The sequence below is a fragment of the Myotis myotis genome, unplaced genomic scaffold (genome assembly GCF_014108235.1).
Source record: "Myotis myotis isolate mMyoMyo1 unplaced genomic scaffold, mMyoMyo1.p scaffold_m19_p_6, whole genome shotgun sequence".
Taxonomy (NCBI): domain Eukaryota; kingdom Metazoa; phylum Chordata; class Mammalia; order Chiroptera; family Vespertilionidae; genus Myotis; species Myotis myotis.
In genome coordinates this window covers 79134308-79160838 of record NW_023416368.1, presented here as the reverse complement: position 1 = coordinate 79160838, position 26531 = coordinate 79134308, and the positions used below count along the sequence as shown (strand labels likewise).

Genomic DNA, 26531 nt, shown 5'->3' with positions numbered 1-26531 from the left:
TCATCCCAACTTTAGGTCCTGGGTCATGGGCAGGCAAGTAGTTCTTGCTGTGATGTGCAAGTGTGTGAGTCAGGAAGTTAGGGACAAGGGGCTTTTTATTGGAACAAAAGATACAGTAAAACTGTACTCCCACTGCCCGCAGCACTCCCCGCCCACTGTCTGGACTGGACTCCCCCTTCTCGGACTGGTGGCTGGTTGGTTCCTACTGCCTTGTCCTCCCAGGCCTGGACAGCCATGGGGGGGTCACTCCTGGATGTTCTGTGTGATCCAGCCTCGTACAGCAGCCACCCGGGTATAGACACCTGGGAAGTGAGGTCGCCCGCAGCCATAGCCCCAACTGGTGACCCCAGTTAGCACCCACTGGCCAGAGGGTTCCCTGCAGGCCAGAGGTCCCCCAGCATCACCCTGAGGGGAGGAGAGAGGAAAGGCACTCAGAGCTGGCCAGTTTCCCCCACCTCCCATAGCAACCCTCAGGCAAGAGAGGTCTGACCTGACCTGCACACCTTGGGTGGCTGGCCTCCACAGGAGTCTCCTGGGCTCCCCATGTGACCCCAAGTGAGTAGCCCTGTGAGCCTCACTTTTACTATCTGGGAAATGGGCTTAATGCCAGGACAAGCCATTCATCTGTCTGGCAGACATTTGTGAGCACCTGCCACAGGTTCCCTAGTAGAACGGCCTTACACTGCATGCAGCCGGTTCCCATTCCTCGCCTGCAGGGCGGCGGTGAGGATGTGGGGTGGGAACTGGCTCGTCGTGGATGCCCAATAAACAGTGGTCCATTAAACATCTAAGGGTGAAACGGTTCCCTGCTTGATCAGCTTAAGTTTGCACCAAAGAGTGGGTCCTGGCTGTGGGCTTTAGAGCAACCGGAACGGGCTCTCCCGGACGGATGGGGCCCTTCCCCCGGCAGAACACCCGTTTCAGTGTTAAATCGTGCTCACCGAACAGCTGTCCACGCCACCCTGCGGGAAGCCGGCACACAGCATGCGGCTGCTGATCTGCACCGGGTAGTAGCGGCGGCAGGCCTGCTCGCTGAGGAGGCGCACAGCCGCCTTCTGCAGCTGCCGTGCCATGGAGCCTGTGGCGAGACGGGCGGTAGGCAGGGAGGGACCAGGCTGGAGGCCTTCCTGATGCCCCCCGAGGGTGCGGGGCCGGGCTCCGAGTGTCGGACTCGCCTACCTCCTTCTCGCACGGAGCCCCAGCCGGTGATGACGCAGCGTGCCCCATTGGGGGGCCGGGGTGCAGGCTCCGGCAGGCAGATGGGCCGCACCAGGCGGCTCCGGTGCACGGGCCCTGCCAGCTCCAGCAGCGCCACGTCGTAGTCGAGCGTGTAGAGGTTGTAGAAGGGGTGCTTGTAGATGCGGGCCACGCGCTCCAGCTGCCCCTCGGCGCCACTCAGGAACGGCGTGCCCAGAAAGGCCACCCACTGCTTGGGATCCCCATAGCTGTGGGGTGCGTGGGGACAGGTGTTCTGGGTCCCCGCACCCCAGTTACCCCTGCCTGTGGCTCCTCTGGGCTCTGCCCCACAGGGCTGTGGCCTTGTCCTTGCCTGGGCCCCAGGGGGTGGTCAGGGACCTTTGGCAGGGCACTCAGCCTCTGGGCCCTGGGTTGCTCGTGGATATGGGGATGAGTCATCCCTCCTGGGACAGTGGGGGGGCCTTGCCTGAAATGCACCCACAGCAATGAGGTGACATCACATTACCCATTTCTGCCCAATATTAGGGCTCTGGTGGCCAGAGAGCCCCCTGTCCCACCTGCCCATTCCCTCTGACCCTGTCCTACAGCGAGTGTGCAGAGTGTGCCTCCAAGAACTGGCTTTCTCCAAGGAGGGCAGGGCCCCTGGCCTGTTCCACCCTGAGCAGCCTGCCCTGAAGGGGACTCCCCAGTGTGTGGCCTTTGGAGAACGGAGATGTCTGTTACCCAGAGACCCCATGTACCACCGAGCTGGGCCCTGGACTCGAAGAGGCTGCAGCCCTAGGGTTTGGAGCGGGAGGTGTGTGGCAGGGTGTGTGTGTAGGATTGAATCCCTGCAGCCCCAGGTGGTGAGTGTGCAGGGGTGGGCTGCACGGACTAGGGGCAGCAGGGGGTCCCAGTGGCGGAGGTGGGAGGCATTAAGAGCAAAAGGCGTGAGGACATGACGGTGAGTTTTGGGGCCACGGGTCATTTCCCGTGAACCACCAATGGGCTGGGGCACTGGGAGCAGGTGAGACTCACACGTCAAAGCAGTGTGCAGCAGACAGCAGCCACCTCTCCGCCACCAGCACGGCCCCGCAGCGGTGCTCCCGGCGCCGCAGCCACAGGCTCACCTGCCACGGCCACTCCCCGAGGCCGGCGGCGCTGCCGCCCACGATCCTGGTCAGCGCTGCCACAGGCGCCAGGCCGCAGTCTGCAGGAGAGCGGACAGAGGGCATTGGGCGGAGGCAGTGCCTCTCACACTGCCCCTTAGGGGACCCGCCTCGAAAAAACACACTAACACTGGACTTGGTGCTTGGTCCTACAAACACGCCTCTTCTAGGCTCTTCCCAAGTAATATTTGAAATGCATTGAAGTCTGCTTCCTACAACCTCAGCGTTGGGGCCGTGCGTCCTCCCCAGATGGGGACCAGGACAGTGTCCTCTCCCACCACCGGGAGCTGGGTTCTGCTGGCTCAGACCTTCCCACACCCCTTCGCTCTGCCAGGAGGCCCCCGCTGGCCCACCAGCTCCTGTGCTAGTTTGTCTTCCCAGACACCCTTGTGCTGTGACGCCCGTCACCCCCAGCACAAGGTGCACCCTCAGAACACAGCTGTAGGAAGCACCAGGGTGTGCAAGAGGGTGCTGCAGGGACCCTAGCACCCGTCAGGGGCTCACCTACCCACCTGATTCCCACAGGGCCGCTCCGGAGCCTGCCCCTTCCCAGCCACTCCCACCACCCAGCTGCCTCCGCTCCCTCCAGATTGAGGAAGGGCTCCTGCTCTGGCCTCAGCTGGAAGAAGAGATGGGGAGACAAGAGGCCACCTGCCCCGTCCCTGCTAGCCCCACCGCTGCTACCCTCCTGACACCATCTGGACCTTGCCCAGGGCCAAAGCTGTGCTCCCTTTCCTGGACGCCTGCCCGTAGCTAGGGGAAACGTGAAAATCAGGCTAAAGGCCAGAGCCACATGAAGCTAGCTGGGGAGTGAAACTTTCTCCCAAGAACAGTTACAGCTGCACCGACTCACACACCTGCATTCTGACTGCCCCTGCTGGAAACCCTGTGCCCCGAACCAGGCGGCAGAGAAGGCTGTGAAGGGAAGGCCCCCTTGGGTCTGGAGCGTCTAAATCCCGAAACTTCGTCTCGATTCCCGGTCCAGGTACAGGGCTCAGATAAGGGGGTTCCAGACTCAACGTGTCACCTCTGCCTTAACTGATTCCCAAGGAGACAGGACCCAGACCCTCCCCGCCCTCCGAACGCACATCCAGGCCCTTGGCACATGGTCTGCTTTGGTCTGAGCCCATGAAAGCTCTGCTTCATCTCAAGGTCACCGACACAGCACTCGCCCCAGAGCCTGGCTTCCTGACGGCCAGACTTGCTTTGTTTGGCCACCCGTCCCGGGCGCCTCTGGTGTGCGCTGCCTTGTGGCGGAGCCCGTGAATCTGGCTTGGTGGGTTCAGGCCAGTGTGGGGTGACAGGCTGATGGAGCCAGGCCACTGTATGACCATGTGCAGGGAGAACAGGTAAGAACCCTCACGACATGTCATGAGGATATGATGGAGCAGTGGGATTATGGGTAGTTTTCCCCAACCGTCTCTGTCATGGGGTTAAGTTATGCACACACACCCCTGCCCAGACCCATCTGAAGGACAGTGGACCTACGGCAGCCCAGGGAGGGGACTGGTGACGGAGGAGGGAGGCAGAGAAACCTCCCTGGGCCAGTCTCTGCAGGGGTCACGGTGAAGGTGCCGGGGGCCTTGGACAGTGGGAAGTTCTGGGAAAGTTAGCGGTGAGGAGGAAGGTGGGTGCAGCCTGCATGGACCAGGCGCCTGTGTGCTGAGCATCTCCCCCTTTGGGAGCTCACCAGAGCAGCCTGCTCCCTGCCTCCCACCTGAATGAAAGCAGCCCAGACATGGCCCCAGAATCTGGATACGAGAGCATGGAGTTCCCGTCTGCCTGGGGAGTGGGCGGGCTCGCTAACATGGTGCACCTGGCAGGTCCCACGCCATGCAGACGTCAGTGTTTCCTCTGTGGCCCCCACACACCACCGACGGCATCTGCTGGCTCAGCCTTAGCCGGAGCCGTAGGAGACTGCCGTCGCTGATGGGGCTTTATCTTTGACTGACGAATGCAGCAGTTTTATACGCTGGTAGTTCTGGTTAATAGTAAAAATGAACTCAGCATTTTAGACACGATGGAACGATCTCAGGGCTACGTTCTCTCTCGGCGTCTCTCCTGGCCAGTGAGGTACCCTCTCAGCCATAACGGGAGCGGGGAGGCCAGCTGGCCCAGCCCTGCTCGGTCCTGCTCCGTCCTCCTTTCACGCCTCACTATGCACTTTCTCATGAGTTGGTTTCTCCACCTTCTGGGTCCTGTTCCTGAGCTTAGCGGGTCTGGCCCAGAGGGGGCTTTATGAGCGTGGGATGAGTGGACGGAGAATTCCCCTCATGGAGACCCTGGTCAGGGACTCCCCATGTACCCCCCGAAGTTTCCTTTAAAAAATGGGAGCTGGCAGGGGTTGCAGGTTAAGACATTTGCCACTAGGTGGTGCCGGTCTGCCCATTCAGTGCCCGCCCATGCCCATGCCCACGTCCCTGGCTGTCAGGGTGATGATGGGCAGACTTGTGTCCCCACAAAAGCCATAGTTAAAGCTCTGACCTCCAGGACATCAGAATGTGGCTGTGGGGAGACGGGGCCTGTAAAGTGGTTAAGGCACAGTGAGGCCATTGGGGTGGGTCCTAATCCAGTATGACTGGAGTCCTTCTAAGAAGAGATGAGGACACAGACACAGAGGGACGACCCTGTGAGGACACGGGGAGAAGGTGGCCGTCTGCAGGCCAAGGAGAGCGGCTTCAGGAGAAACCAGCCCTGCCGACACCTGCTGACATCTGGCCCCAGGACTGGGAGGCGGTAAATGTCTGCTGCGTACGCCCCCAGCCTGTGGGATGCTGACAGCCGCCCTGACAGACTGACGCCAGACCCCTGCCACCGACATGCGCCACCTCATTCCTCCCAGTACCTGGTGGCTGGGCGTCCTTGGTGGTCCGCGAGGCGTTTGGAAGTGGTGTCTGCCCCCCGGCAGTGGTGCTCGCGGCACTGGCGGTGCTGTTGGCAGGTTGGCTGGCTGCCCTGCTGGGGGTCCGGGGGGCGGGTGTGCTGGCTGTGACCCCCAGGACTGTGAGGCCAGCCACTGTCCTGGGGACATGCGTGGTGGTGGCAGGCGTCCTTGTGGTGGAGGGGGCGGGGGTGGGCAGCGGGGAGGAGGACATGATATCCAGGATCCAGCCCTTCAGACTGGTGATGCGAGCATACACGCCAGGTTTCTTAGCCTGAGCACAGCCAATCCCCCAGCTGACAATCCCCGCCAGATAGAACACACCAGGGGTCTCCTCACAGGCCAGGGGGCCCCCAGAGTCACCCTAAAAAGAAGGAAAGAGGGCTGGCTGTGACCGTCGGGCACCTCTCTGCAGAGGGCACTGCCAGGACCTCCCGCATTCCCACAGTGGGAGAGGCCCATCAGGGGAGCAAGAGGACAGGGCATGGGGACACGGGGCCACAGGGTCTGAGACAGCTCCGCCCTCATCCCCATGCCCCACCTCCCCAGGAGTGAATCCTGATGAACAGTGTGGTCATATGGGTACTAATCTGGGGTTAGCTTTATTTCAGTTAATATACACTGTACCTGCCCTGGCTGGTTTGGCTCAGTGGATAGAGCGTCGGCCTGCAGACCGAAGGGTCCTGGGTTCAATTCCACTCAAGGGCACATGCCTGGGTTGCGGGCTCGATCCCCAGTTGGGGGCGTGCAGGAGGCAGCTGATCAATGACTATCTTTCATCGTTGATGTTTCTATCTCTCTCTCCCTCTCCCTTCCTCTCTGAAATCAATAAAAATATATTTAAATATATATATATATATAGTATCTCTTTTTAAATATGTACATATAAAATATGACTTTAAGTATGCATATAGACATATTGAAGTATGTATACATTTTGTATATATCTACCACATTCTTAAAAACTTTTTAAATAGATTTTTTTAACTATAGTTTTATTTTGATTTTAGAGAGAGAGAGGAAGGGAGAGGGAGAGGAAACAGCGATCAGCTACCTTCTGCATGACCCCTACCGGGGATCGAGCCCAAACCTGGGCATGTGCCCGGACTGGGAATCAAACTGGAGACCTCGCGGTGCATGGGACAGCACTCAACCAACGGAGCCACATCGGCCAGGCCTACCACACACTTTTAAATGCTACCTCCTCTTCTGCTGCGACGTGCTAGGGTTTCTCTAAATTATACATTTAAACCAGCGGTTCTCAACCTTCCCGATGCCGCGACCCTTTAATACGGTTCCTCATGTTGTGGTGACCCCCGATTCCACTGTTACAAATTGAACATCATTAAAGCATAGCGATTCATCACAAAAACAGTATGTAATTATATCTGTGTTTTCCGATGGTCTTAGGGGTCGCGACCCACAGGTTGAGAACCGCTGCTTTAAAGACATTTAGTTCAACTCCCGATTTCCCCTGCACTGAAAATCCTCAGCTCTGAACAAAGGAGCATCGCCAGGGGCAGGGTGTGAGCTCTTCTCTGAATCCCGCTCGGTGCCCTCTGAGTGCTACCTGGCACGAGTCCACCTTGCCCTCCAGGAAGCCGGCACAGAGCATCCTGTCCGTGAGCGAGAAGTTGTAGAGGGCACTGCACGCCTTCTGGTCGATGATGCCCACCGACGCTCGCTGCAGAGTGTCTGGCTTCGTTGCTGCCAGGAAAGGAGACCCCCCCCCCCCCAAAGGACAGAGTGATCACCGTTCAGTGTCGGGCTCGGCTCTGAAAGGCACCCTCCCCATCCTGCAGATGAAGAAACTGAGGCTCACAGTGTTGCTGGGAAACGGAGTCACGTGGCAAGAAGGAGGCGGAGCCCAGAGCTCCGGAGCCCTAGCATCTGCCATGTCCCCGCGGATTCCTGAGCCCCCGGGTGACCTGCGGGGCGGCCACTGAGTTTTCAACGGAAGCATTAACTCCGGCTCTGCAGGGCACAGCACGAGGGTCTGGGACTTTTTCAGAAAGGGCCCCAGGGTAAGTATCTTCGGCTTTACAGGCCAGTCTCTGTCGGGCTGCTCAGCTCTGCTTTTGTAGCAGGAAAGCCACCCCAGAGCATCTGTCAACAAATGGGCTTTGCTGTGCGCCAGCTGAATTTCATGTATAAAAAAGAGCCGCCTTGGGCCTGTGGCTGGAGGAGGGCAGAGGCCAGGGGTGGGCAGGCACTGGGAGCGGGACCCACCAGGCACTCACCGTTTCCCTCCTGCGTGTTGCCCCATCCTGAGATGACGCACTTGCGGCCCACGGGGAACTTCTGGATGGCCAGGGGCAGGCAGACGGGCTGGATGTATTTGTTGAAGACCAGGGGCCCTGACAGCTCCAGGATCGCCACGTCGAAGTCCAGGATGCTGGGGTTGTACTGGGGGTGCAGCACCGTCCTTTTGAGCCCCATCTTCACCGGGCTCCCGCCGATGCCCGTGAGAGACACCGTACCCAGGTGGGCCTGCACCAGCTCCGCCTTCGTGCTGCCAACAAGGGGCCACTCAGACACACCCGCTGCCCCAGGAAGCCGGGCAGAGCTGCAGGGCCCAGGCTCTGGGGAGGGGCCCCAGGGGGTGGAGGGGCCACACGGATGCTCCCCAAAAGCAGTCCCAAACTGGGGGGCTGGGGGCAAGACCGGGAGCCCCTTTGGGCCTCATTTCCTGGTCTGTAACAAGAGGGAGTTGGCCCAGTAGCACGAGAGGCCCCGACAGCTTTATGACTCAAAGGTCAGTGCCGCCTGGCTGTCCCCTCCCATCTGTCCCCTAGTGTTCCCCGGAGATCAGCTTGACAGATTACTCTCCCTTGAGATGGCTCCTCCAGGGTCCCCCACTTCTCCTTCATGCTCCCCTCTCATTTGCAACCAGACATCCAGACAGCAGGATTGTGAACCAGGGGAGGTGGGGGCGGGGGAGGGGGCTCTGCCGTGGCCACCCTCATGCATAGATGGCCGCACGTCCGGTCATAAGTGGTCTCTGAATGCATGGGGCAGGGGACCCAGTGGGGAGGGGGGGCTGAGCAGGCCTCCTGGGCCGGGCCGGTCTTACTGGTTGAAGCAGTGGGCTGCTGATAGCAGCCAGCGGTCTCCCACCACAGTGGCTCCGCAGAAGTGCCTGGAACCTTCCTTCAGGCTGACCTGCCAGGGCACCTCCCCCGCGGCGGCTCCCAGCCCGCCCACGATCCGGGTGGGCTTCTCCATGGCGGGTCTGGCGCCGCACTCTGAGGGGAGAGAAGAGGCCCCACGCCTTAGCCTAGAAGGGCCCCGACACCAGGTGCAGCCCCCGGGCTCTGATTGGGCCGGGGCAAACCACTCCCATTATACAGACGGGTCACTGAGGCTTCAAGGTGCCCTAATGTCCAAAGGACTAGCAGCAAGTATGTGGCACAGCTGTGGGGGGAGTCGGTTAAAAATGGGAAGATAGCCCTGGCTGCTTGCTCAGTGGGCAGAGCATCTGCCCTTGGACCGAAGGGTCGCAGGTTTGATTCTGGTCAAGGGCACGTACCTGGGTTGCAGGCTCCATCCCTGGCCCCTAGTCGGGGCGCATGCCGGGGGCAACCAAGCAATGTGAGTTACAGATGTTTCTCTCTCTCTGTCTCTCCCCCTCCTTTCCACTCTAAAAAAATCCTCGCGTGAGGATTAACAAAAATAAATAAGTAAGTAAATAAATAAATGGGAAAAATGTCCTCGAGTGAGAATTTTAAAAAAAGAGAAGATAAAATTATGAAGTGCCCTGACCCCATCAGACTAAGACCTGAAGCCAGACACAGACCTGAAGTCCCCAAGGTCGGGTGATGAGCTTGCTACAAGCGGGGAGCCCGCACAGCAGAACCCCGGTGGGGGACTCACCAAACAAAGGGGGGGTCAGGTTACTGTGGGATCCTGGGAGCGGGCAGAGTATAGGGGACACTTTGTGGAACAGAGTTCCGATGGGCTCGGAGCATCGTGGTTTTGTGGGACCTAAAGGAGGATCCCTATCAGATCTGGGTCCTGGGACACCACAAAGTGAAGACAGATGTGAATGTGTTTCAAGACCCAAGTCCAACAAGGTGAAGCGACTGAACTCCTGGACCGGACACTCCAAAATGTTCACAATGGTTGGTCTTATGTTGTGTTTTGTGTGTGTCACCACAATTAAAAATGAAAGTAAAAAACCCACATACGCTGGATTTTACATGGAAAAGGAAGCATGCAAGCATGTCCAGGACAATTTTGAAGAAAAAAAAAAAATAGAAGTGAGGGCTCTTGGATATGAAAATGTACACATACGTGCTCTATGTAAGTGGTGTTTCTGGAGGGCACCCGCATGTGAAAACGCGGTCTCTCCCCTACCCTGGCCCCACAGTCGTGGTCATGCCTCTTGTTGACCCTTTGGGGCAGTCTGTGTTTACCCTATTGGATTGCTTGACTTTCCTTGGCCGTGAACCTGGAGGATGCCCATGTGTGTGTCTTAGCCTGTACTCATGACAGACATCACTGATCCATCACCCATCTCTTCCCCATGGAGTCTTCACGAAGCCAGTACCAATCGATCCGGCCCTGCAGGGAGCACACGCCGGCCCCTGCCTGTCTCCCCAGGAAATACCTTGTGGCTTAGAGGCCGTCACTGAGTCAGGTGCAGAGCTGGGGGCCGCTGTGGGTTTGGTGGGGGTGTTGACCACCTGGCTCTTGGGGCTGGTGGACCAGACAGTGCTGGGGGTGGCGGGGGCAGGAGCCTCCGTGGGAGCCAGAGGCTTGCTCTCCATGGCGATCGCCCCCAGGATCCAGTCTCGCAGCCTGGTCACTCGGGCGTAGACCCCTGGACGCCCGGCTTCCGCACAGCCGATGCCCCAGCTCACGATGCCGGCCAGGAAGAACCTGCCAGAGGGCTCCTCGCAGACCAGGGGGCCTCCTGAGTCGCCCTAGGAGACAAAGGCACACCCTCAGGAGGAGTGGGGGCTCCCAGGCTCCCGGTCCCAGAGCTGCAGGGTCCGAGAACCGTCCCTGGGTGGGCCCTCTCCCCACACAAGCTCACGAGAAAATGGGGGCCGATAATTCACATCTCAGAACCTCCGTTTCCTATTTTAAAAATAAAATAGGGCGGTAGGACCGTGGGACCTTGAAGATCGTTCAGTTCTACCACGAGCAGTTCAAAACCCAGCCCCGTATCTCACTGCATCTCGCTGACGTCGCCCTTGCTCAGGGTGGCAGTGTGGCTGCCCTGCTGGAGCCGCAGACAGCTCACTGGCCGCGGGCCTTCTCCGGACGTGCCGGCTCGCTCCTCACCCACCCTGTCTTGTGAGCCTTGCCTTCTCCTCACACCCAGCTCACCTAGACTCTCACATTCTCAAACACAAGCATTTTCTTATTATTTCTTTTTCCCCATTTTATTTTTTAAAATATTTTTTATTGATTTTTAGAGAGAGAGGAAGGGAGAGGGGGAGAGAGAGAGAGAGAGAGAGAGAGAAAGAATGAATCATCGATAGGTTGGCCTCCTGCATGCCCCCTACCAGGGATCAAATCTGCAACCCGGAAATGTGCCCTGACCGGGAATCGAACTGGCAACCTTTTGGTGTGTGGGGTGACACCCCACCCACTGAGCCACACTGGCCAGGGCCCCGTTTTATTTTGATGTATTGATTTTTAGAGAGAGAGGAAAAGAGAGAGATATTTGTTTTTCTACTTATTTATGCAATAGAGGCCCGGTGCACAAAAATTTGTGCACTCGGGGGGGCGGCGGGGGTCCCTCAGCCCGGCCTGTGCCCTCTCGCAGTCTGGGACCCCTCGGGAGATAACGACCTGCTGGCTTAGGCCTGCTCCCAGGTGGCAGAGGGCAGGCCCAATCCCTAGTTGCAGCCCCTGGTCGGGCTCAGAGCAGGGCCAATTGGGGAGTTGGGGTGCCGCCCCCTGTCAGGCACAGAGCAGGGCGGATTGAGAGGTTGCGATGCCACCCTCAGTCATGCTCAGGGTAGGGCCGATTGGGGTGTTGGGGCACCGCCCCCTGTCACACTTAAGGCAGAGTCGATGGGGAGGTTGTGGCGCCACCCCCTGTCACGCACAGAGCAGGGCCCATCAGGGGGTTGGGGAGCTCCCCCCTGTCACGCACAGAGCAGGGCCCATCAGGGGGTTGGGGAGCTCCCCCCTGTCACTCACAGAGTAGGGCCGATAGGGGAGTTGGAACACCGCCCCCTGTCACACACAGAGCAGGGCGGATCAGGGGGTTGGGGCGCCTTCCCCTGTCACGAACAGAGCAGGGCCGATAGGGAGGTTGTGGCACCGCCCCCTGTCACACACAGAGCCACAGGGCGATCAGGGGGTTTGGGCGCTGCCCCCTGTCACGCTGATCTCGGTGCTGGGAGACATGTTACCCTTTTACTATATAGAATAGAGGCCTGGTGCAGGGGTGGGGCTGGCTGGTTTGCCCTGAAGGGTGTCCTGGATCAGGGTGGGGGTCCCCACTGGGGTGCCTGGCCAGCCTGGGTGAGGGGATGATGGCTGTTTGCAGCTGGTCACACACCCTTCAGGGTGGGGGTCCCCACTGGGGTGCCTGGCCAGTCTGCGTGAGGGGCTGAGGGCTGTTTTCAGGCTGGCGGGTGACGGAAGCTCCCAACGGCTTCTTTTTTTCTTTTCTTTTTTAATTCTGGGCCAGCTTTAGCTCTGAGGCTCCAGCTCTTAGGCCTCCGCTGCTGAAAGCAGGTATCTGGTTTGTTTCCGTTCGAAACAATGTATAACTCCAGCTCTGAGATCCCAGCTCTGAGATCCCAGCCGGCTGAAAGCTGGTTTCTGGGGTTTTGTTTAGAGTCTGTATTTGTTACAATGTTTGAAACTGCAGGCTCAGAGGCCTGCAGCCGCAGGAGAGGAGCGGGGAATGTTGGTTTCCTCCGTCACTGAGGCAAGCAAGCCTCATGTTAGTTTCAAGCTGCCTGCCTGCCTGCCTGCCTGCCTGCCTGGCTGCCGGCCGCCATCTTGGCTGGCAGTTAATTTGCATATCTCCCTGATTAGCCAATGGGAAGGGTAGCGGTCGTACGCCAATTACCATGTTTCTCTTTTATTAGTGTAGATTCACTGGTTGATTCTTGTGTGGGCCCTGACTGGGATCAAACTCACAACTTCAGCGTAGCGGGAGGACGCTCTAACCAACTGAACTACCGGGCCAGGGCTTGTTTTATTTTATTTTATTTGTAATTTATATTTTTATTGATTCAGAGAGGAAGGGAGAGGGAGAGAGAGATAGAAACATCAATGATGACAGAGAATCATTGATCAGCTGCCTCCTGCACGCCCCCTACTGGGGATGGAGCCCGCAACCCAGGCAAGTGCCCTTGACCAGAATCGAACCCGGGACCCTTCAATCCGCAGGCTGACGCTCTATCCACTGAGCCAAACCACCTAGGGCCAGGGCCCATTTTATCTTTTTAATTTATTGAGGTGACACTGGTTAACAAAATTATACAGGTTTCAGGTGCACAATCTACAACACGTCATCTGTGCACTGTATTGTGTGTGCACCACCCCAAGTCACGTCCCCGACCATCACCAGTGCTCTCATTATTTCCCAACACTTCCTCCAGGTTCTGGGTTCTTTGCTATGGCAGCCTGAGAACATGTAGCAGTCTCTCCTCACCCACCAGGCTTTAGAAATGAGAACAAACATATAGACCGCAGCCCTGGCCAGTGTGGTTCAGTGGATAGAGCGTGGGCCCACGCACTGCAGGTTCGATTCCCAGTCAAGGATACGCACCTGGGTTGCAGGTTTGATTCCTCTGCCCTGGTCCGGGGTCACGCAGAAGGCAACCAATCCATGTTTCTCTCTCTTTCCCCTTCCTCCCTTCCACTTTCTCTAGAAATCAATGGAAAAAATATCCTCGTGTGAGGCTGAACAAAACGACAACACACACAGCAATAAAAACCTACAAAGAAGGAAATCCAGAGCTGTGCTGAAAAGCGAGGGTAGGAACCTGGGGGCCCTCTCTAGACGCCTCCTTGGGTGGGGCGTTGTCTGAGGCCCCTGCGGGCCCCGGGGCTCACCTGGCAAGAATCCACCTTGCCATCCAGGTAGCCGGCGCACACCATCCGGTCGGTGAGGGAGTTGCCGTACAGGCTGGCACACAGGGCCTGGTCCAGCAGCTCCACGGTGGCTTTCTGCAGCATCTCCGGCTTGATCACTGCCCGGGGCGGGAGAGGCCAGTGGGGTGAGTATTCCGGGGCCCCGGCAGTCACCCTGAGCCAGAATGCTGAAGGACTTCTCTTCTCTGTGCCTCAGTTTCCCCAGCTGCAAGCAGAGATGCTACAGCCCCAGCCTCAGAAACTAGCAAAGAGTAAAGGCTCTACAAATGCCTACTGATAACGCTCTCCACTCAGACAGCTGAGGAGTGTCCAGGTTGACACCCCAAGACCGGGCTCCACGTCTCCGCTCCCCTTACCTGCGTCTGCTGTTACTCTAGACCAGGGGTGGGGGACACATCCGGCCCGCGGGCCGTCCAAGGCCCAAGAAATCATTTGGTCTGGCCCTGCCAAGGCATTAGCGGTGAGTTCATTAAATGTTTGCCCAAATATAGCAGGCTAATGTTTAAGTTGATAATTCTGTCTGGCGTTATAAATATCCAAATGGCCCTTGGCAGAAAAAAGGTTCCCCACCCCTGCTCTAGTCCTACCCTGCTGGAATCATCTCTTAGCCCGGCAGCCAGTGCCATCTTGGCTAAACATCAAATCAGATTATATCCTTTTCCCCCCTCAACCCCCTCCAGGGTGAGTTCCCCCTGGCTCAGCCTAAATGCCCAAGACTGGACCACCTAGCCCAGGGCCCTTGCACATCCTGTCCCAGCTGTCTACCATGATTGTCCCGAGGAATCTGCTTGCCTTCTGCCTTCCTCTCCTTTCTCAAGGAGGCGTCTCTGACCTCCCTATTTAACACTGCAGCCCCCATCCTGGTTATTGTCTCCACTGCTTTCATCGCCATCTATCACTCATCTTGTCTAGTATTTACTGCCCCTACAATTGCCAGGTCCAGTACAGTAGCCAGCGGCCACACGTGGCTATTTAAATGTAGATGTAAATGCGTGCAAATGAAGTAAAATGTAAAGCCCAGTTTCTCAGTTGCACTGGCCACATTTCGTGGGGCTGCCGGCTCCCATAATGGTCGGTGCTCCCATAGAGCCCACCCATCGCCAGGACGGTGATGCCGGATGGCGCTGGGCCGGACGGGACGGGGGGGGGGGGGAAGGGGGGCGCCACGTGGGCAGGGACTGCTGTCTGTTTTTCTTGCTGCATAATCTCTGGAACAGGGAGCTGGAGGGGCTCAAATGTGCATTGATCGGGTTTAGTCATCAGCCGCTTCCCCTCCTGATTAGGTTCTTGTGGCAGATATCTTTATCACAAAATCCTAACCTTCCAGGATTTTTCTTTTTTCTCAGGCAGGCACAGACCGGGAAACCCACACACAGGCCAGTGGACCTTGCCGGGGAGGTCGGGCGCGTCAGAGTCTCAGACCCCGGCCTCAGGAAGCCCTGGGGAGGACACCCCCCTCCCAGGCTCCAGAGCCGTGGGCAGGCACCGTCTACACAAACCTGCGTACCTGCTGACCTGTCCGAGGCTGTGGCTACTAGATTGCACACTGCAGCTCTGGAATGTTCTGGAACTCCCTCAGTGATGGGACTCTTTCTGTCCCCTCACTCTTTGCCTGTCTGGGTTGGCCTCACCCGCCACGTCTTGGTTGAGGGTCACGTCGTGGGCCCTTTCCTAAAGCTGTCCGCCCACCCCACTCACTGTTCTTGCTGCATCCGGTGGGTCTCCTCCCCAGCACTCATCGCCTCCAATCTCAACCGACTCTCATCACTGGAGGCCGTTCTGGTCTCTAGAGTCACTACGAACACGGGGTTCCTGAATATGGGACAGGGCTCCTGCGGAAATGCAGGGCTAGGTTCCGGTGACTGGTCACAGCATTTCCCTCACGCAAGTGCCATGTGTGCTTCCGGTTAAAGAGGCCTTATTTAATATGCATTTGTCCAAAATAACGAAGCCACTATAAAACGGAGTCAGAGCTGCCAGCCCAGAAGAACGGCCTCGCACATCTTATGCCTCACACCCTGGATGTTAAAACAAGGCCAAACAACCGTCTGAAATACCGTCGTTCCCACTAATCTCTCACTGTGATTTAGAGCAAGACTCAGCAATCTCTCTCTCTCAGGCCAGATACTTGTTGGTGTGTGTGTGTGTGTGTGTGTGTGTGTACACGTGCTTAACTGGAATTTCCACTAATTGTTTTTATAAATAAAGCTTTATTGATTCATTATAAAAAAAAAAAACACAGGGCCAAATAACCCTTGGGCTGGGCTTAGGCAACCTTGTGTCCCAAAGAACTGTTTGCAAAGATGATAAGAAAGCAGATGTTATAACGACTGGACGGAGAGCTACCGGACTGGAAGTAAACACAGTTTTTAGAATAAACATCCCTATGTCATGTGTGGGCACCACCAGCAGAGCCTTCCTTCTATAGATGCAACTGTTCCTCTGGCCTTTCTCATAAGTGCCCATCGCCTAGTCTCCTCATCGGAACTCTGCGTTCATTCATTGACCTTGAACTCAAGGCCAGAGGTGCCATAACTCGTGCCTGAACGAAGTTGACCTGACACCGTTTTTCTCCCTGACGCACATGGCAGCCTTCTTGTGCCACAGTAGCCAGCACTTCAGCCCTGTGCTTGGGGGGCTGCAAAATCAGCCACAAAAAGCACAAAAATGCAAAAAACAAACAAACCACAAAATACATGGCAGTAACTATAGCATGAAAAGGACCCTCGCTTCCAGTCTGAGCTGAAACCAGGAGGCAGGGCATCACTTTAAATGAGAACATGGTTGTCCTCAACTCAAGCACGTCCTCTCTGTGCGAAAATCCCCATTTGTATCTACTTGGGGCTCAAAATAAATGTTAGCAAGTGTCGAACCTGCAGATAGGGAATCGTGGGTAAGGGGGAGAACCGTGCGGGTAGATCTGCTCCTGGCAGGGGGGCGGGGGTGGCGGGGGAGAAAGGGGAGCTTACGGAAGTCCTCCCTGAGGTAGCCCCAGCCGGAGATGAGACACTTCCTCCTGGGCTGGAAGACGTGGGTGGCCGCCGGCAGGCACACGGGCTGGACGTGCCGGCTGAAGGGCAGGGGGCTGCCCAGCCGCAGCACCGCCACGTCGAAGTCGGCGGTGTCGGGGTTGTAGGAGGGGTGCGTGATGATCTGGGCCACGCGGGCCCGCACCGTGCTGGCCTCAGAGCCGCTGAGCTGGGTGGTGCCAGCGTAGGCCACCCACTCGGTGGGATCCTGGAACCTGCGGGGCAAACAGATGGCACTGAGCGGCCGCTCTGCACGGGCTGGGGAGGGGGCTCAGGAGAGGGGGTCATCTCTGGGGGCCAATGTTAAGGGGTGCCCCAAAACTCAGTCAGCAAGACATATGTTCAAGCAACATTGTCAGAAATCATAATGAATGCCAAAAAAAATCATAATGTGGGAATTAGCAACATTTTAAACAAAGACAGAATCCCATAGGGCTGAGTTCAGGTGAGACATGTGAAAGGACACAAAACATTGTGCACCTGTCCGGTGGGCTCTCAGGACACCCAGGAGAAGTGGCGCCCCAGGTGGAAGGGACGGTGGGCCCCAGGGTGGGTGGGGTGGCCCGAGCCCAGGGACAGGGGCTCACTCGCTGAAGCAGTGGGCAGCGGACACCAGCCACCAGGCCCCGACGACGGTGGCCCCGCAGAAGTGCTCGTTGTTCTCTCGGAGGCTGACTTGCCAAGGGAACTCCCCCGGGGACGCTTCCACGCCGCCCACAATCCTGCCAGCGGTCCTCCAGCCGGGCTGCAAACCGCAGTCTGCAAGACAGGTCACCAACCAGGACCCCAGGGAGGCAGGACTCGGCCGTGCTCCGGGGACACCTCTCGCATCCCCACGGCCCCCACGTGGAAGGACAGGCTCAGGGTCCCACACTCGGCTTTTCTGTGCAAACTGGGCCAGGGGACACGGCCCGAGACCAGGCCAGGCGGGCGGACTGACCACAGTGGGCCTCGTCGGATCCATCGGAGCAGTCCGCGCTGTCATCACACTCGGGATTCACTTTGGTCACACACTGGCTGTTCCCGCAGGAGAAGGCATTCCCCGGACAGTGTCCTGCGGGCCGAGAAGAACCGAGTTCCTGACCCCACTCCGTCCGTCCCCGCTGCGGCGAGATCCCACTTCCCGCCCAGAACGTCCGGCGTGGACGACATCTCCCGCCCCCTTCTCCTCCCTCGGGGCCTATGAAATGATCTCGAGATGAGCTTGGACGCAGCTGGGAACATCGGTCAGCACCGAGGCCAGCGCAGGGCCACAGAAGTGTCTGCGCGTATGTGTGTGCGCGTGTATGTGTGTGTGTGCGTGTGTGTGTCTGTGTGTGTGTGCATGTGTGTGTGCGCGCGTCTGTGCGTGTGTGTATGTCTGTGTGCGCGCATGTGTCTGTGTATCTCTGTGTGTGTGTGTGTGTCTGTGCGTGTGTCTGTGTGTGCGTGCGTGTTTGTGTGTCCACATTTCTAGGACCCATGTTTAAAAAAAGTGAGAAATAGGTGAGATTAAAGAATTTTAATTGTGATTCAACAGGCAACATAAAACTTGCCACTTTAACCATTTTAAGTGTGTGGTTCATGTCGGGGCCAGGTCACTCTCTGTGGGGCCTGTCGTGGGCACTGTGAGGTGTGACAACCACAGACGTCCCAGACACCCCCAGTGTCGCTGGGGGCAGAGTCACCCCTAGTTAGGAGCACTGAGATGAACTAAATAAAGGTGTCCCAAAATTCACGCAAGAAGTAATTTTGATAGAAAACACAGGTTTATGGCCCTAACTGGTTTGGCTCAGTGGATAGAGCATCGGCCTGCGGACTCAAGGGTCCCAGGTTCGATTCCGGTCAAGGGCATGTACCTTGGCTGCGGGCACATCCCCAGTAGCGGGTGTGCAGGAGGCAGCTGATTGATGTTTCTAACTCTCTATCCCTCTCCCTTCCTCTCTGTAAAAAATCAATAAAAAAAAAGAAAAAAAGATAAAAAGAAAACACAGGTTTATGATTAAAAATTATAAATTTTTTATTGATTCATAAAGTATACAGTATAGGGTTATGTATGGAATAGCATGTCGGGTAAATGGCCTTCACGGCTTTGCTGGCACATACGCACTCTTGTTGAAATTTTCCATGACCGTTTTGCATAAATGTGGCTGAATTTCAATGAGGCTCATTTTCATCTTGATGGCTTGGTTAATCGACAAAATTGTTGCATTTGGGATTCAGAAAATCCACGAGTGATTGTTGAGAAACAAGTGCATCCACAACGTGTCACTGTTTGGTGCGGATTTTGGGCTGGAGGCATCATCGGACCATTCTTCTTCGAAAATGTGGCTGCTCAGGCAATAACAAAAGAGTGTGTATGTGCCAGCAAAACCGTGGAGGCCATTTACCCGATATGCTATTCCATACATAACCCTATACTGTATACTTTGTGAATCAATAAAAAAAATTACAATTTTTAATTACAAACCCGTGTTTTCTATCAAAATTACTTCTTGCGTGAATTTTGGGACACTCTTTACATGCACCTATATGTGTGTCTCCAGCTGATTGGAAGGACAGTCACTAAAATATTAACAGTGATGAGATTCCAGGTAGCATTCATTCTTTTTTCTTTTGGTCCCCCAAACTTTTTCTTTTTCTTTTTTTTTAAACAACAGGTTTCCACCACTTTTCAAAAAACCCCAGAAACCCAGTAATGTTTTCTCTTAATCATGCTTGGCCATGTATACTTCCAAGTGCCTCATCTTTAGTTAAAATTTTTAAAATTTGTTTTCCAATTACTGTTGAAATACAATTATTATATTAGCTTTGGGTGTACAGCATCGTGATTAGACATGTATGCCTTACGAAGTGACCCCCTCAATAAGTCTAGGTTATAACAAAGGGCTTTGTCTGTCAGCGCTGTGCAAACACGGGACTTCGAATCTGTGCACAGAACCAGCGCTCACCCTGTTCGGGCACTTCCTTCGCGCACTTGAACCAAGTCGTAGGAGCCCTCTGGCCGTGACCACAGTCAGAGGAAGCCGGCAGAGGGCAGGCAGCTCATGGGTGGGAGGAAAACATACCTGATTTCAAGTCTCTTTCGGCCAATGGCCCCTTCTGGCTTCCTGCAGTGACACGGAGAAGAGATAGAAGCTGCTCAGTGAGTGGCGACAGTCATTGAAAACATTGCCTGGCAAAGCAGAGAGCAGCTCTGTCCACCGTGGGAGCCACTTAAAAGTCTAACTTAAATCAATTAAGATGAAGCCAAATGGAACGCGGTGTTCCTCGGCCTCAGCGGCCCATGACAAGTGTTCATAGCCACACGGGGCGGGTGGCTACCGTCGCGGGCAGCACAGCCATGAGCCATTCCCACCACCACGGAAAACGGTGTTAGTGCTGACGCCGAGGCCACTAAGACTCAACTGGGGTGTCAGGGTTCGTGGGGAGGAGACCATAAATGTCCTGTAGGGCCAGGGCGAGGGCCAGGGCCAGGGCCAGGGCCAGGGTGAGGGCCAGGGCCAGGGCCAGGGTGAGGGCCAGGGCCAGGGCCAGGGTGGGGGCCAGGGCCAGGGCGAGGGCCAGGGCCAGGGCCAGGGCGAGGGTGAGGGCGAGGTGATCAGTCTTTCACCTGACAACAGTCTGATGCATCCTCGGATTTTAGAATTTATCTTATTTCTATACCAGAGGTCAACAAACTGCAGTCATGGGCCAAACCCGACCCACCACTTGTTTTTGTAAATAAAGTTTTATTGATACGCAGTCGTGTCCATTTGTTTAGGCATTGTCTTGGGCTGCTTCTGTGCTCCTATAGCGGAGTCCAGTAGGTGGGCTACGAAGATGAAAATAGTTACACTCTGGCCGTTCACAGGTGGCTGACGCCTGGTCCGTGCCATTGAGGGTGAAGCAGGGGGAGGGGCTACTGATTTTTATTGATGATTGAAACCTACAGTCTAATGCTCCCCTGCATGCCCTCTCAGTGTCTTGGGTCTCCACTGCCCACTTGCCTGTGAGCTGGGCGGACACGATGGTGCCGTGGGCAGCCAGGGGGATGCCGTGGCCCTGCAGCCTGGCCCGGAGTCCCCGCTGCAGCAGCTCCCGCTCCAGGCCCCGGTCCAGCGAGCGCAGGGCTAGCAGCAGGAAGTGCAGCCGGAAGCGCACAAGGACACTGGAGTTCCCGTCCCTGAGCGAGGAGAGAGGCCTGTGGGGGGAGGGCTCCCCTCACTGGAATCTCCCGCATCGGGGTGTCCACCGAGGTTCCTTTAGCCCCCAGGGGGCCCGGCTCACCTGTAGCTCAGCACCGTGCAGCCCACGCAGCTGGCCTCCAGCTCTGTCTGCCTAAAGCTGCTGACAAACTACAACGGAAACAGCGGCAAATGTTGAGACCACAGCAGGGCACCCGCCCCCTAGGAAGCCTGTCCTGGGTGGGAAGTTGGGGGGGGGGGGTTGGATGGAAAAGCACCTCCTCTTAGACCAGTGCATGCGGCGACTTCCCAGAGCCGTGTGATGACAGGGGAGGACATTTCAGATTTACTCATATGAAAACACTGCTCCACGGAAGCAATAAAACGGGGTCCATCCACACGCTAGAATATTACTCAGCCGCGAGAGGAGTGAGGACACTCGCTACAGGTGGATGGACCTTGTAAACATGATGCTCGGTGAGAGAAGCCACACACAGAGAGGCACACAGCGTGACAGTCTGTTTATGAGACACGTTCAGATCAGGCAGAGCCACAGAAAGTGGCTGTGATTGCCAGGGGCTGGAAGCAGGGGTGGTGATGGGGACAGGGCTTATTTTGGGGTGATGGATGCACCAGTCCATGCCCTCATTGCCTGCATCGATAGCTGTACTGTCTCATAGAACATTCCACAAAGTCCCAGAATGTTCTACATCGGCCCCGCCCCACATGGCAGCCACCATCCACAGGTAGCTACTGAGCATTTGAAACGTGGCTGGTGGAACTGAGGAAATGATTTTTACCTTTTAGCTAATTTTAATTAATTCATGCTTAAATTTTTTTTAATATATTTTATTGATTTTTTACAGAGAGGAAGGGAGAGGGAATAGAGAGTCAGAAACATCGATGAGAGAGAAACATCGATCAGCTGCCTCCTGCACACCCACTACTGGGGATGTGCCTGCAACCAAGGTACATGCCCTTGACCGGAATCGAACCCGGGACCCTTCAGTCCTCAGGCCGATGCTCTATCCACTGAGCCAAACCGGCCAGGGCTCATGCTTAAATTTTTAAAAAATATATTTTTGTTGACTTCAGAGAGGAAGGGAGAGGGAGAGAGAGATAGAAACATCAATGATGAGAGAGAATCATTGATCGGCTGCCTCCTGCACGCCCCCTACTGGGGATTGAGCCGTCAACCTGGGCATGTGCCCTTGTCCAGAATCGAACCCAGGACCCCTCAGTCCGCAGGCCGACGCTCTATCCACGGAGCCAAACTGGCGAGGGCCGTGCTTAAATCTTAAAACAGACACTTGATTCACTGAGCACATGTACAGGCTCGTCCACGCTTAGTGTCAGCGACTCGCTGCTTTCCATGGCTGAGTGATACTCCAGGGCGTGCCGGGCGGGACCACATCTGTGTGCCCATCCAGCAGCTGATGGACATCTGGGCTGCTTCCACTTTTTAGCCATTGTGACCCCTGCAGTGAGCATGCGTGTGCAGGTTTCTGTGTGGACACGTGTTTTCATTTCTCTTGGGCGGATACCGAGAGGCAGAATTAATTGCTGGCTCATAGGATGACTCTAATTTCACTTTCTGATGCACAGCTAGGCTTTTCCGTAGCAGCAGCCCCATTTCATATTCCCACCAGCCATGAGTGGGGATTCTCATTTCTCCCCTGGGAGACAATGTACAACCTTTAAACGTGGCCGACAAGCCTGCAGGAGCCACTTCCCATTGGGCACCATTCTCCGCTGCATCCTACCATGCGCCAGCCTCGGCCAGACAGGCCGTGTCCCATTCCTGCAGGTACCCCATCTCCCTGCCCCAGGCCCGCCTGGGTCTCCCCCTGCTTGGCTCGCGCGGCATGAGAGCTTCTCTTGGTGGAAGCTCCTGGCCACCCACCTTGCCCCCTTGCTCTCAGGCGCCCTCACCAGCATTTCCAGGGTGGGCGTCAGCGTGCGGTAGTAGTCGGAGGCCTCCTGCTGCAGGCTGCGGGCGTACCGGATCCCTTGCAGCTCGGCCGTGTGCTCCACATCGACACCCTGTGTAGAGAGGGCGGCTGCGGGCGAGACCAGGGCTCTGTGAGAGAGCCCACCGCGGGCTCAGCTAAGGGGCCTCGAAGGCCCCACCACCTAGGGCCCGGGTCACCTATAAATACGTGGGTGGGCTGGCTCCCCAGGGGCTGTCCTGGCTGAGTGGTAACAGAGCCTCCTTTCCAACTCTCACACTCACCCACCTGGAGGCCCCAGGGAAGCACAGAGCCTCAGAGGTCCCCAGGTTTAGCGTGAGGGCAGGACTAACTCCCAGTTTCCCTTGTCTCACTGGATGTGCCGGGCCAGGGCCTGAAGCCGACTTCAGCCAAAAATGGCTGAAACGAGCCGTAACCGGTTTGGCTCAGTGGATAGAGCGTCAGCCTGCGGACTGAAGGGTACCAGGTTTGATTCCGGTCAGGGGCATGTACCTTGGTTGCAGGCACAACCCGGGTGGGGTGTGTGCAGGAGGCAGCTGATTGATGTTTCTAACTCTCTGTCCCTCTCCCTTCCTCTCTGTGGAAAATCAATAAAATATATATTTTTAAAAATGGCTGAAACGACCTCAGGATACCTCCTCTACTTTAGAGCAACAATCCCACCTGCATCCTGGGAAGGGGACACCAAACACTGCCAGGGCATGACCACAGCCACAGGCACCGGACCCTCGGACCACCACCCAGGACACCATCCTCTGAAAACACTTGGGTTTACGACTGTCAGAAATATTTTGTCAAAAGTACACATTAGCGCCCGGCCAGTGTGGCTCAGTGGTTGAGCGTCAATCCATGCACCAAGAGGTCACTGGTTCGATTCCGGGTCGGAACACATGCCCAGGTTTTGGGTTCGATCCCCGGCAGGAGGTGTGCAGGAGGCAGCCAATCGATGTTGATGTTTCTCTCTCATCATTGATGTTTCTCTCTCTCTCTCCCTCTCCTTTCCTCTCACAAATCAATAGAAACATATTTTTAAAAAGAAAAAGGTACACACTAGCGAGGAATGATAGTTATAAAAATTTTAAATAACTAAAACAATAGCAACCACATAAACCATGAAAACACGCATTTCTCACGGTTGAAATAAGTTGGGACTGTCAAAAGGACACATTCGCAAAAATGATCATAATTGTATTTATTATTATTATTATTATTATTATTTGTTAGATATATTTTATTGATTTCAGAGAGGAAGGGAGAGGGAGAGAGAGATAGGAACATCAATGATGAGAGAGAATCATCGATCAGCTGCCTCCTGCATGCCCCCTACTGGGGATCGAGCCCGCAACCCAGGTACATGCCCTTGACCGGAATCGAACCTGGGACCCTTCAGTCCACAGGCCGACGCTCTATCCACGGAGCCAAACCTTCTAGGGCCAAAACATTTTTTAAATGATAGTAGCTACCACATAAACCATGAAAGCTGGGTCCCAGTTCTATTTATTATGAGTGAATACTCATCTAGACAGATACTTAGATATTTGTTTATTGAGTAGATAAAATAAATATTCTAAGCCAATTCTAAACATTTTGCTTTTAGGTTTGTCTTCTCATTCAATAAATTAAAAATAAAGAAAAGTGCGCACCCTGTTGTGTAGACAAAATTGCTATGCTCTGTACCAACCAAGCCTTTCTGTTTCCCCTGGAAATAGTCACGGACTCCCCAGGGACTGTCCCCAGGGGATGTCCTGGCTGATTATTAACAGCATAGATGTCCCAGCGCCCTCCCCGGCGCCCCCAAGGTTAACTTGTGAGCTGTCTTAAAGGGCAAAGGGAAAGATTTTCATTTTAACTTTAAAGTGTTTTTAAAAAATATTTTTATTGACTTCAGAGAGGAAGGGAGAGAGAGAGAGAAACATCAATGATGAGAGAGAATCATCCATCAGCTGGCTCCTGCATGCCCCACACAGACACATGCCCTGCCCAGGAATCGAACTGTGACCTCCCGGGTTATAGGTCGATGCTCAATCATGGAGCCACCCTGGCCGGGCCATTTATTTTATTTGTTTCTTTTTTAAGTATATTTTTATTGATTGCAGAGAGGAAGGGAGAGGGAGAGATAGAAACATCAGTGATGAGAAAGAACCATTCACCGGCTGCCTCCTGCACACCCCCTACTGGGGATCAAGCCCACAACCCGGGCATGTGCCCTTGACCAGAATCGAACCCAGGACCCTTCAGTCCACAGGCCAACGCTCTACCCACTGAGCTAAACTGGCTAGGGCTGGGCCATTTTTTAAATTAAAGCCTTCCTTGGTTTCAGGGGTCCTGCTGGGGATTATGTTTATCTCTTGTTTGCAAAATGTATCTGTGCTTCTAAAATAAAGGTGTGAAACCCTGCCTCCTCCTCTCCCTGGTGCAAGGATACCCACATACGTATGTGCACTCTCACACACACATACACCCTCGTGCATGGGTACACATGCACACTCACACATACATGAACACACATACTCTCCCGCACACCCCCACATGACTACATACATGCACATGTGCACACTCATACACACGAGTCCAACTTCCTGCACTTGATGCCAAGAGCCACTAGGGCCCTGGTGAGCTGTGCCCAGCTGTGAGATATTCCTGATGTCCCACAAATATATATATATATAGTTGATTTTTTATAGAGAAGAAGGGAGAGGGAAAGGAGAGGGATAGAGAGTTAGAAACATCCATGAGAGAGAAACATCGATCAGCTGCCTCCTGCACACACCCCACTGGGGATGTGCCCGCAACCAAGGTACATGCCCTTGACCGGAATCGAACCTGGGACCCTTGAGTCCGCAGGCCGCCACTCTATCCACTGAGCCAAACCGGTCAGGGCGACATATATATTTTTAAATTAGGGGGACCCACATAGGATTGCCAAACTGCTGCTTGCTATCGTCATCTCGTGAAAGCAAGGTGACTTTCACAGTCCCAAATAAAACCCTGAGAACCTTATCGTCTCAGGATGAGCCCATCCCAGAGCCACAGAACTTCCCGAGACGCCAGGACGTCCTAGCTCTGTGCTGTCCAGTACAGGAGCCACGAGCCATCTGTGGACTGTGACTGACGGGGACTGAGGAATTTAATTTTTAAAGATGACTTCATTTTCGTGGATTTAACTCTAAATAGCCAATGGGGCTCGGGCCACCATCATGGGCAGCACAATTTGTAGGGCCCTGTAGTACATGCTGCTGAAATATGAGAAGATCTTCCTTTGTTATTTTTATAACTGCAGTCCCACACCATATAGATGGGTCATCATTTTGCCTGTTTCATCTTAAATTCTATGAATGTCTACTGGGAACAAATATGAAATGGGAGCCATTGTGTGGTGGAATATAGAGAATTGTCCATTTTAAAAAATATTTTTCAAGTTTCTTAAGACTTTTGTTTTATTTTTTAAAAACATGTTTTTGTTGATTTCAGAGAGAGGAAGGGAGAGGGAGAGAGAGATAGAAACATCAATGATGAGAGAGGGAAAAGATCGGTTGCCTCTGCGTGTGCCCTGACCGGGAATCGAACCCTGACCTCCTAGTTCATGGGTCAATGCTCAACCACTGAGCCACACTGGCCGGGCTCTCGAGACTTTTAATAAGTTCACTTCCCGGTCCCTATCTGTCCATTTCACCCCGGCTGTGAGAGCTCCCCTGGAGAGCCCAGCTGTGGGGAATGAAATGAGCAGGTATTATCCCGCCTGCCCGTGTGCCCGCCCACCTCAGGGTGTGCCGGGGAACCTGGTCTGCTCATCGTAGCGCTTGGGCGGCAGGAAGGGCCCGCCTGCAATTCCACGCTTGCACACTCAGCCCTCGGTCGCTGGGGTCATCCCGTGGACACCACCGAGCCGCCTCTGAGCGTCGCTGTGCCAGGCACCCGGTGTCCGAACCCACGCCGCCCTCAGCCACTTACCCACGAGGACTGCCAGGGTGAGGATGCCGATGCCGGCGGCCACCGCAGCAGAGAGCGCCACCCGGCAGCATGCAGCGTCAGGGGCTTCTTTTGTTGCCCTGGGCACGAGCTGCAATTCACCAGCGCTGGGCTCCATGGCT

General features: G+C 55.4%; 1 protein-coding gene across 1 annotated transcript; it reads right to left on the bottom strand.

The window, feature by feature from the left end:
• TMPRSS9 (transmembrane serine protease 9) lies at positions 1–26531 on the bottom strand. The gene is made up of 17 exons (XM_036314542.1): positions 26392–26531; positions 22404–22530; positions 20290–20436; positions 19373–19410; positions 17266–17379; positions 16913–17084; positions 16266–16540; positions 13258–13394; positions 9836–10151; positions 8300–8471; positions 7467–7738; positions 6797–6933; positions 5191–5590; positions 2215–2386; positions 1180–1445; positions 942–1078; positions 1–405 (listed from the first exon to the last, which is right to left on the bottom strand). Exons 1-17 carry the CDS (start codon positions 26525–26527, stop codon positions 244–246), a joined length of 3180 nt encoding a protein of 1059 aa, XP_036170435.1. The 5' UTR covers positions 26528–26531; the 3' UTR covers positions 1–243.